Consider the following 11,583-nt stretch of genomic DNA (forward strand, 5'->3'; position numbering starts at 1 on the left):
CCAAACCAAAACCAAGTTGTTACTAATGAAAGATAAATATATTGTATGATGTGACAGCGCTATAGGGTTAAGTGTAGTTACAAAAACGACCTTTCTTCAAGCTTCACAAGATGAAGTCTCTTCCCTGTCACTGAAAAGCTGTGAAAACTGTAAGTAAGTAAAAGCATAAATTAATTCATAAATAATTATATAAGTTGATGCTTATTTGTCACTATGAATAAAATAATAACAAATTAAATGAGACATTAAACATACAATTTATATTTGTATTTAATGTTAATTTGTTATAATAATAATAATAATAATAATAATAATAATAATAATAATAATAATAATAATAATAATAATAAATTTTTGTGTATGTATTTATTAATTCAATGTATATATGTATAGGCTATTTATAAATGTATACATGTGTGTAATCTTTCAGCTTTATCAATAAAAAAGACAGCAGACGGCCCTGTGATTGGTTGTTCAACTTGAATCTACTGCTTTGGCCTAACTAAAGATGGCCGAACGTGCAGACCCTAATTAGATCTTGTCAGCTACAGTGGTAGATATGTTGGTTGTAGTTGAAAAGATGTGGGCAAAAGCCAATTCCTGTGCTTTTTTCAGATCAGATTAAGGGCTTTGCTGAATGAATTAGAATGATATCGGCCCTGATTGACACAGAAATGAATGAAGCTGTATTCACAATTGCAGATCCTGTAGAGTCAGTAATACTGATAATCATCAATCAGAGGCTTTAACCCGCCCTATGACTTTTGATGGGAGAAGTTGAAAAATGTATTTATATTACTGAAGCAAGTTAATATATTTATTTTTTCCTTTAATTTGTGATTTATTTATTTGCATTTTACTACACAATTATTTATTTTATATATTTAGTTTTGGCCCTTAAAACTCTAACTCTATGAGTGAAAGGCTGTGCAATAGGTGTTTTTCACTGAAGACATTTTGACAATAGAAAAACCATCAATATAGATAAAATTAATTATGAGTGAATTAAATTCAGCTGCTTCAGTTACAGGGTCCTGGTATAGTACATGCTGGCACACTGTGACACTATCATGAACTCAATGGAGCCACTGTTAATATTATTAGTAACACCTGTCAAAAATTGTTGTATGAATATGCATAAATGCTTGTATGAACTTCTGAAACATTAAAATTTCTTGGTGGCAGTCATATAAACCATATTTGTGGGTCTGAAGAGTAATTTCCTGTATGAAAGAGAAATAAAGAACCTCTGTAGATGCCTAATCATATCCTGCCACGTCTGTGTGGGTATAACCATGCATTGAGTAGTCACAATGACTCCTAGAGGTTAATGGGACAGAAAAATAAAGGGGTATTCACCCCACTCTTCTGGGTTCACTCCTCTGCAACAGCTTGTATGTCTGTATCAAGTGTGAGTGAGACATGCTTTCAGCCTTAAAGAAAGTGTGACGATACTGTATTGAGAAATTGTTTCTTTCCTCACTCAAGTTGAGTGCAAGAGGTGACCATTGCCATGACAATTAGGGAGCTCGTCTAGAATGCCAATCTCATTCCTTCTTTCATCTATTTCCAACTACATGCAGCTGGTTAAGGGACTACAAGTCACCTAGGACCCAAACTGTCTACCTCCCCTGAGGAAGGCTCGTAAATGACCGCTAAGGCAAGAAGATGACTGCATGTGAGGATTATAGATAAGTGTTTGAGTGACACAACATTTGAAATGAAATGAGGATACAATATTGTGGACCATATAATATGTCTAAAAGGTAAAGACAATCTGTGACTCTTGACATAAGAATTAATGAATAATGTCAAGTGAATGTCTGATTGAGTGATTAAGAACACAAACTGAAATCAAAGGGTGAGATCGCTTGGGTCGTGCACGATACAATGGGTAAATATTAAACTAACGAAGTTCCTAAGTTATCAGGAAATGCAAAAATAATGACTGATGAACAAAGGCAGTTACATTTGGGGATTAAACGCTGTGGATTCCATGAAAACTGCAGTTTCGGTTCGAGTCAAATTGAGAAATTACGAAAAGGACTTCAAGAACGTGAACGTAAAAACGGTTAAAAGAAAGCGAAGGTCTATTGGAAAGTAGTTTTTCTGTGGAAAAATGATGAAGAATATAGAGACAGACCACAAAAACAAGACAGACAGCCTAAAAAAAGGAGGGGGGCTCTTCTCGATGTCAGCCTTCCGGCAAAGTCAGTCCACTTTCAGACCAGTCACCACAACCAGAGAAAAGCCAACCAGACACACACCCATTGTGACAGGGTTCGAGTTGACCTGGACGGGGACATTCTTCAGCCCTAAATGCCACCCCCTTCATATTCTATGAGAACTCTTTGCTTTCCCCCATCTCACTCATCACGTTGTGCACGCCACATGTATGTGATGATGAAGCAAGCTGTGTTCAACTAACCTCCAAATGAAATAACAAAATACACTGTTGGTCCATGCACTGTAGAGACACATCTATATAAAACCTATCCTAAATAAACATAAAAAGTCAGTTTCATTTGGTAACACTGTGTACATCAATATTTTAATGCAAACTAACAAAACCTTTTTTTCTTCAAGCTTATAATCTTCACTTTTTGCTCAAACAGTTTAGTGAGGTGTTGATTTGACTTTGTGAAGACATTTTGAAGAGTGAGAATTGTAGTGCTGTTCAGTTGTGTTGTAATATGCTGAGGGGCAATTTTAATATTTAGTCTACCCTTTTGACATAAACGTGGGTGTAGGAAATGACAGTACAATTCAAATCAGAGATCTCCGTGAAGTCAAATCAACACATATATATATATATAAAACAGACTGCATTAGTTTTAACAAGGTTTTAGCTGATAAACTGGTGAATAATTGTTTAGGTATCACACTGTAAATTCAAATAAATCTTTCCTGCTGAGTAAGAGTATTTTAACACATTTGTTTTTGTGGTGGCATATTTGCTGAGGGGTTAAAAATGCAGAATTGCTTACATGAGCTGCTGCTGATGTGCTAAAAGTGGGGGTAGGCGTTATTACTGACTCAATTTGCAGATCAGAATTTAACTGACAAGAACAAGCTATCTTATGTGGTTATCATCTGCAAACTCTATGAGGAGTTTGTGGTTTGTGAGTACATCGTGCAATGAGACATCTTGATATTAATTGTCCCACATAAGATCAGATTGGGCGGATGAACGATAAAAACTCAGCCTTTCCTTTACTTGTGTGCACTCTGTCAATCTGGGCCTCAGAAGAAGAAAACAAATACTGAAAAAGAACAAGTGCAAATACGCATCAATGTGAGAATCTAGGATATAAAAGCACATGTCAGAGTCACTATAGTCAAGTTGTTGCTTTCACAGCAACAGCTTGATCCGTTCCTTTTTTTTGACATCTAATATTAGACAGTGTTTATTTAAAATATAGGCAGCAGAAGTTCAGCTGACTGTGAGCTGTCACAACTAGCTTAACCACAACATTGCAAAAACCTCCAACTGTGAAGTAATGCCTCAGTCAGCTGTGTTCCTCATATCCAAAATGTTTCAAAAAAAGATGATACAGCAGACTTTAAGGAAGAGGAAGAAAATACTCACTATGTTGTGTGTGTGTGTGTGTGTGTGTGTGTGTGTGTGTGTGTGTGTGTGTGTGTGTGTGTGTGTGTGTGTGTGTGTGTGTGTGTGTGTGTGTGTTGTGTTGGTGCACTGTTCCTCTTTGATAATACTGACTTCCTGTTTGTGCTAAAATGAACCTTTTTGACAACCCAAAAATATGCCCTGAAGGGTATGGAGTGTGTCATGTAAAGGAGAAAAAGTACTGTCAAAGTAGTTTTGGAGTAATAGTTTAAACGTTCTCTTGGGTAAAATAAAATATTTACGAGAATATATTCAATGATTTTAGAAAATAAGTAAAATATAAGAAGTAGAAATGCAGTACAAACTCATCACTATCAAACTTCAAAATCAACATTCACAATTTGTATGCAGTTAATGAATTATTTTATATTAATATTAATATTAATTATACTTTTGTAAAGCTTATAAATGTCCAGTTTTTGCTGACATTGCATTGTCAGAAAGGTGATCATTCTACTTAATGTGTATTATTGAGGTTGTAGTGGGTGGAGGTGGTGGTGTACTGGAGTGCATTATATTGAAATGTGTAATATTTTGTGCCCATCATGTATGTTAATGGTATGGGCAAAATATTAGGAACACTGTTAAATGTAAGGCATTCATACAGCTTCATACAATTGAATGTATATTAGAGCTCTTGTATTGGATTGCATTAAATTGCATATTCTCCTTTTCTCTTCTGCCAGTTTGGTACGGAGAATGCTTTACATACTACATACATACATATTGTTTTGTATTGATTGACCTTGTTCTTTTGCTGTTCCACTTCTGTATGTTTTATTATTTTATTGTTATTTTATACATCATGTGCTGTTACTTCTGTGTCTCTGTCTTTATCTGTGTTTCTCTTCGTTGCCTTATTTTTATCTGCCTTGTTTGGTTTTATTTCTTCTGTAAAGCACTTTGTAAACATTGTAAAGAAAAGTGCTACTTAAATAAAGACTATTGTTATATTATTACTACAATTCCCAAGGGCCTTAGCCACCATTGTTGTGGAGCAGACGCCTGAAAACACTTCCTTGTTGCATTTGCAGTTGGCTATGAATTAAATGACCGCAGTGCACTATAATTGATTTAAAAAAAAAAATATGACCGTAACTATGAGTGTATTAAAGAGATTCAGAAGCTAAAAGTGACTTGATTTAAGTCGCGTTGATAAATACACTTTTCATAAAGCATAATTTGTCGCTCCTGCTTGCTGCTGCTGGCAGTATCTGAAATCAAGTTATGCGGTGATAGGATGGTTTTTACCGAAATGCTTCTTGGGAGTCGTAGTCAACTTCTCTCCGTGCGTTTAAAGGCTTGTACGTTTGACTTTTTGTTTTATTAAGGAACAACACATTATTTTCTAAGGCAGTTGACCATCATTTATAGAGATGTATGTCCATCCAAAGACTTAGGTACGCTAACTGTCAGAAAATGATGAGAAAGAAGGAAATAGACGTCCTTCCACTTGTCAACAGTCAGTCTGCGGTCTCCATGGTAACATTATACACATAACGCTACCACCGTGGTCAATGATATCACTGTCTGCGAGAGAAATTTGTTGGAAAACACGTTTTTAGAAGAAAATGAGCGTATCAGTCACTCGCACAGTTCCTAAGAAAAATGACGCTAATAAAGTTGCTCAGCGGCAGCGGGTTTATGACTACTTGTATGGTGAGTAAACAAACGCTAACGTTAGCTGTCCGGAGCTAACATTGGAAAACTGGCAAGCTCACTTGGCTGACATTAATGAAAGTTTTTTGTCACAGATCCAGTTTACACAGTGTCATCGGAGGTTGACCATGCCAGGTCCAATCTCAAGGCCTATACGTCTCAGGATCGAGTAGTAAGCTTATTACTTTATCAGTGCTTCAACAAAATATTAGTTGTGTTGCTAAGTTATCGGCGTTACTCGCTGTAATGTAAATTAAAAGTAACAGAAGTCAAAGTACATTTTTCTGAATGTCCAGCAAGTTTGAACTCTTCAACACTGCAAATGATGTTGGGTTAAACTGGGTTACGTTAAGTTACACAACTGTCAATAGCTTTAACAATAAAGTAATTATAAGCAGTCATGATATACCCACACCTCCTCCCTGGAGTGCCCCCAATATTTTTCTCACCTGCCACTCTTTGTACACATGATAACAAAGAAATGGGCTCAATGTAAAGTGCACTCGTTGACACTGTTTCTCGCTAACTCTAACCCTTACACAGAGAAAAGTGCCAGCGTTTGGGTCAATGTTCAGTAACCTGCCCCACCACCCACGGTATACTCTTCAGTTGGACCCTGTAGACCCTGTACCGGCCTCTATTGATCGCCGCTGGCAGGGCCACATACAACAGCGTAGAGAGGCACTGCAGCAACTGGCTGGGTAACACTAACAGACACACGTTTAATGAACAGTGGGATTTACTGTATTGTATTAATTCAAGGTTAACACAACTGTTCGTTACAAACATAAACAATGTCCCTTATTAGTTTGTGGTTGTGATTCCTGATTATCTTATCTTCCTGATAGGGTTATTCCAAATACTCAGCAATGGCTAAAAAGGGAGGAGTGCCAAGTAACTGGAGCTGACCGCTGGAAATACTTTAAACGGTTTGATTTCCCAGCCTACACTTTGAATCCGTATCCGATGTCATACAGACATGTTCATTTCATTGTGGAGTAGTTACTGCACCTCTGTGTGACATTATGACAGTTTACAAAAGACAACTACCATGCTGCCAAGGTTTCTGCATCAAAGTTTGACATAGTGGCTGATGTGATGTTCCCTTCTGTTTCTTTTAGCCCTCTAATCCCATTTGCACAACAGGTTCCCCCAGATGTGATTTTTGCTTTTCCAAAGTAAGTTCCTCATGTAACTTTATTTTTCATTATTTTCCATTTGTATTGTTCCTTTTTGCACATCCATTCATTGTGGTTTTTTTCTCCTCAGGGAAGAGTTTGAATCCACTGCTGGAAAGAATGCTGAGCAACTGCCCACTCACTTCACTGTGGGGGTCCAGACAGACTACAGGGAGAGTGAAACTCAAACTGACCCGTACAGCCCTGATTATGTGGTACAGCCTGGAACGACTCCCTCAGAGCTCCTGACACTTGCAGCTTTGACTTGGGGTACAAAATCCACTGTTCAGATATTCAACAATTGTAGATCATAATGTATGATTACCTTATTAAAACCACAAATCTTGAGCCATACTACCAGTCCAATCAGCTGGATACTCTGTACATTTAGTCTTATAATTAGCTTAGCAGTCCCTGTCTTCATTCCCATCAGGTCGGGGTCTGCCTGCAGGCCTAGCAGAAGTAGAAATGATAGAGCGGGCACGTGCCAAACAGGCTTGGGAGGCCACCCTTCCTCCACTGAATGACCTGAGCCAGCTGGACAAAAGGAGGCGTATGATGGAGGAGATGGAGGCCAAAGAGTGGGCTTTCAGAGAAGGAGAAATCCAGAAGTGAGTAGTACTACATCTTAACTATTATATATTATTTAACTTAATCACTACTTGTAGTACTTAATAGTACATAAATTGCTACTGCTACCTAAAATGTTGTTGGTGCAGTGTTTGGCAAAGATTTCAGCAGTATTGCCATCACAAGTGCCCTACAGCAAACCATAAAGTGCTCAAACTTGTGTAGCAGGGTGCTATGCTGTCTGCCACAATGTTTTTAAATACTGCCACTGTGGACACGAAAGTTTGAATGGTTCAAATTCTACACATGCTGGATTTAAAGCAGTCACAATCAGTATTTTCATACTTACAATAGATAAAACAACTAATGTCACAGGGGTCACTTGTAATGAACCCACAGAGAATAATCATCGAACAATGCAGTTCCCCTCAGCTCGATGAAGCTTTTTAGAGTCTTTCAACACATTGTTTTGGTTTTCCAACATTACTGTTCAGTCACACCACTCTCAAAAGTGTAATTTATGCTTTAAAAATACCTCTGATGTACCAACGGTATGCCAACTGCCCTGTGCCAAAAGACAGAAGTAGATATAACTACCTGGTGCACATACTGGAGCATTTATATTTTTTCCTAAAAAGTTGGTGGAGAACAAAACAGAGCTAAAAGGAGCATGAATATTTGACATACAATGGCCAGGTGGACAGAAACAAAACTTAAAATGAATGCTAAAGTTGCTCAGTATGTGCTGGAAATGTGAATAGGCAACAGGCTAACATGTTCAACAAGTCAACTCAAGAGAATTTATCAGTGTTGTGTTCATAGCTTGTTACCGCTGCCCCCAAGTGGCCAGAAAATGTGTTTTGGGAGCTTTAAGCAAAGTGTGTTGACACATGGGTTTGAACAAAGTTCATTTGCTGTAAAGGCAGTTTCACTAATTAAAATGTGACAACCTTTCTACTCAGATCTAATATGAGTACAGTATAACCAAGGAGGATATGTATTACCTTATTGACTTATTAATGCAAATACTGCTCTTCTGCTATGCTCTCTATTCCTGTGGGTGGTGGCCAGGTTGCAAGAGGCTCGTCTTGCTGTGCTGACAGACCTGCTGAGGCAAAGAGATGGGGCCCAGAAAGAAGTCACAAACGAGAGACTAAACCGGATATATTCTAAGTACAGAAAAGACAAGGAGACCAAGCTACACAAGATCCGCAATGACTACACGAGGTGTAAGACAACTGTTGCCTCCACTCTAACATAATAGCATAATAGTCTGATCACAACTGTGTTATTGAAGGCTTTTATTTTACTACCCATTGTTTTGTTTGTAGCACTGAGAAAACTGGAGGCTAAAAGGAGGAATGAGAATGCGAAGCTAGATCGACCAGGCATTGTCAAAGCCTATACAAATTACTCTTCTCAGACAAATACTCTTCGGACCCGCAGGGATGCTGTCAGCAACAGGAACACCCTCAGTAACGAGTTAAAAAGCCACTACTTGGACACATATGAAGGTCTGAATCCACATGCTACTACTCAAATTGAGTGGTTATTTCCATAGAAGGAGCTCAGAGAGCTTTTAGTTTTTATGCTCCCAGCTGATCACAGAGTCTGTCTGAGGATCTGAAAGTAGTGTTGATATCTACGTATAATATGAACTTAAAACCAATATCTTTAGCCTGGGTTTTGATTAGAATCTTATTTTTATTGTGTTCATATTACAACATGTTTTATTCCCTCTTATATATTTTATATATATTACTGTTTATTAATTCTCTTTTGTTTTATTATTACATTTTCATAATTTTACTCTTGCATTAGTACTGTCTTATTATTAACTCGTCAGTCACCAGTGAAGCACTTTAAATTGCACTGACCTGTACAAAAGGTGCTATACAAATAAAATTTGATGGTTTAGTTGATGGATGTGTTTATGGTAACCTTTGACTTTTTTGTCAATCATAGGCTTGCTAGAGCTTGAGGCAGGGCTCTCTGCCACAGTCCACAAGCCACGGGTGAAAAGACACAAACCCAGAGTCAACATCATCAAAGACATGATGATGCCCCCTGAGAGAAGAGAGATAGAACTTATAAAGAAATACAAGGTGAAGCAGAACAAATAATAAATATGTTCATAAAGCATGCTGCTTAAATTCCAGATACACATGGTTTACCACGTTTGGCTCCACAGGCCCTGAAAGACGAGCAAGTGAAGGAGTCCTTACGTTTTCTTATCAAAAAGGAGAAACCTGTTCCTCGTCCTGCCACTCCCAAAGTGGAGGAACCACCGGAGGTCAGCTAATGTCTCTGACCCTAATTGACACAAACGTTGTTCATCTTAAAGGTTATCAGGGGTGCAATTTGTTGATTAATGTACATTTCCTTCATTAGGGGGATGAGGAAATTGAGCTTGCATCCATCCACTTGCAGAAACTACTGAGAGGAAGAAGTATCCAATACGAGGTCTGTTCATGTTTTCAAGCATGTGTGTGTGCTTATAAAAAAAAAAAAGTCTAGCGCTCTGTCTCATTGCATTTCAGCACACACCTCAGTGGCAGCTCCAGTAGCTCGCCCGTGGCATGTGTGTGAGAGGCAAACACTGTAAAGCAACTTCTGCCAAATTACTTAATGTAAATGTGTTAAGCTGCATGTCTGTGACTTTTTTATGCCTGACGTGCCTACAGAAATGTTGTTTATAAAGTTGTTCAGAGATCTCTTTTCTTTTTCTGCTTGTATTGTAATACAGGTGTTTAATGGCAAGGAGAACCATTTGGAGCTCATCCAGGAACTGAGGACCATCCACGCTCTGCAGAGGGAGGAGCAGGATCTACAGAAAGCTAACAAAGAGCTTGTAATGGCCCTGAAAAAAGAGAGGGACAAACACATGCAAAAGGTGAAACACACACAAACACTCATTCACTTATTCAATTTTACTACAAACAATTTCATTACCCATTTTCTCTCATCTCCCAGAACTCTCATGTGGAGGCATCTCAGGCCAGAGAGGTAGGTGGAGAGCTTGAGCACCTGTTTGACAACTTGTCCAAGGAGCTGATTCGTCTCCAGGAAGAGCGCAGGATCCATGCTTTTACATTACTGGCTGAGAGAGGCCGTCGCCTCCGAGAGGCTGAGGAGAGTGGAAGGAGACAGGTGGAGGAGCGCAGACGCAGAGAAGAAGATGATATCTTCAAACAAGTTCGTACATCTGTCACATTTTAACGAAAAGTGTGCAAAGAAGTTATTGTTTGTTATAAGAATCATATTTGTGTGTGCTTATGGTGTACTTGTTTTAATGCTTAGATTTGTGTGTTTCCTTTACACTGTGTCACAGGTGGTGCAGGTACACCAGGAAACTGTGGATTTGTATTTGGAGGACATCATCCTGGGGACATTGGAGGGGACAGCTGACCAGCAGGCCAGAGAGGAGATCCGCAGGATGGCGAAGGAGGTCAACGACATTGCTTACGCCATGGAAGAAAGGTAATGGACACCTCACACTTCAGCATGTCTGCTTACGCTTTGTGTTCAAAAATTCAAACCCAGGGTTAATAAACCAAATTCACATTTGTGTGTGTGTGTGTGTGTGTGTGTGTGTGTGTGTGTGTGTGTGTGTGTGTGTTTGCAGTCGGAACAGTCTTCAGTCAGAGGAGATTGTGTCAGAGTTGGTGTACAGTTTCCTTATCCCAGAGGTTGAGAAGATCAGTGTCAGGCAAAGAGGTTTGGGATATTTTTCTGTTTCTACTGTATTCACTCATGATTATCTCATAGAATACAACCACTCTACCTTTACTATTTACTATTTTCAAATGTTATAAGTAGACAGCATTTGCAGCAACAATTAAAAGCACATGAAATGGCACAAAACGTCCCTTTCTAAATTTTAAAAAATAGCAATTGAATGTTAACGTTAAAGGCTTTGTGTCTTTGCTCGCTTGTTAAACTTTTTGATTTCTCTTTCTCGCAGTGCACCAGAGGCAGCATAGACACTTACAGGCAGCTCGTAGTATCATTCAGGGGACAGCAGAGCCAGCTGAGATCCTTCCTAGCACACCGGGGGCCTCTCAGTCGACCTTTCCATCTGAAAGAGCCTCCAACCTAGTGCTGGAAGAGATGATCAGCCAAGTGGAGCAAGAACGCGGGAATGAAGCAGAGCAGCACAAAGACTCAAACTGAGAAAAGAGAGGGCTAAAAATATTTCAGACTGTACTGAGGTATAGTCTGCCGTCTGACTTTGTTGTTCACTCGTATTATTAAAGTATATGTTTCATCATCATTGTGAGTTTTGGGGTGAATTATAGTCTTTTGGTCATTATTATTTATGTTTTATTTAGAATGTACATCGTGTTTCCTGTTCACTATAAAGAACTTCTGCCATTTCAATTGACAGAACTGACTTTATGGACTTCTGAGGATGTTTCAGGGAGGCTTTTTATTGAGAAACTGAGTGAAAAATCAGTATGTAAATTTTATTTAAACCCCATAACATCTAACTAAATGCTTATTCCCATGATGGCAAATCTGAAGATGCTGCTGGCTATAGTCATCTGC

At 38.6% G+C, this 11,583-nt stretch overlaps 1 protein-coding gene across 1 annotated transcript; it reads left to right on the forward strand.

Annotated features, from left to right (window-relative positions):
• Window positions 1–5,070: 5,070 nt before the first annotated feature.
• Window positions 5,071–11,308, forward strand: cfap91 (cilia and flagella associated protein 91). The gene is made up of 17 exons (XM_062432096.1): window positions 5,071–5,287; window positions 5,383–5,459; window positions 5,831–5,988; window positions 6,136–6,216; window positions 6,409–6,465; window positions 6,557–6,735; window positions 6,899–7,076; window positions 8,107–8,264; window positions 8,367–8,549; window positions 9,001–9,140; window positions 9,227–9,328; window positions 9,427–9,498; window positions 9,782–9,928; window positions 10,009–10,230; window positions 10,367–10,515; window positions 10,661–10,752; window positions 11,000–11,308. The coding sequence occupies exons 1-17, from the start codon at window positions 5,200–5,202 to the stop codon at window positions 11,206–11,208; spliced, it is 2,292 nt and encodes a 763-aa protein (XP_062288080.1). The 5' UTR covers window positions 5,071–5,199; the 3' UTR covers window positions 11,209–11,308.
• The last annotated feature ends 275 nt before the right edge of the window (window positions 11,309–11,583 follow it).

Source organism: Scomber scombrus, chromosome 13 (genome assembly GCF_963691925.1).
Source record: "Scomber scombrus chromosome 13, fScoSco1.1, whole genome shotgun sequence".
Lineage (NCBI taxonomy): Eukaryota > Metazoa > Chordata > Actinopteri > Scombriformes > Scombridae > Scomber > Scomber scombrus.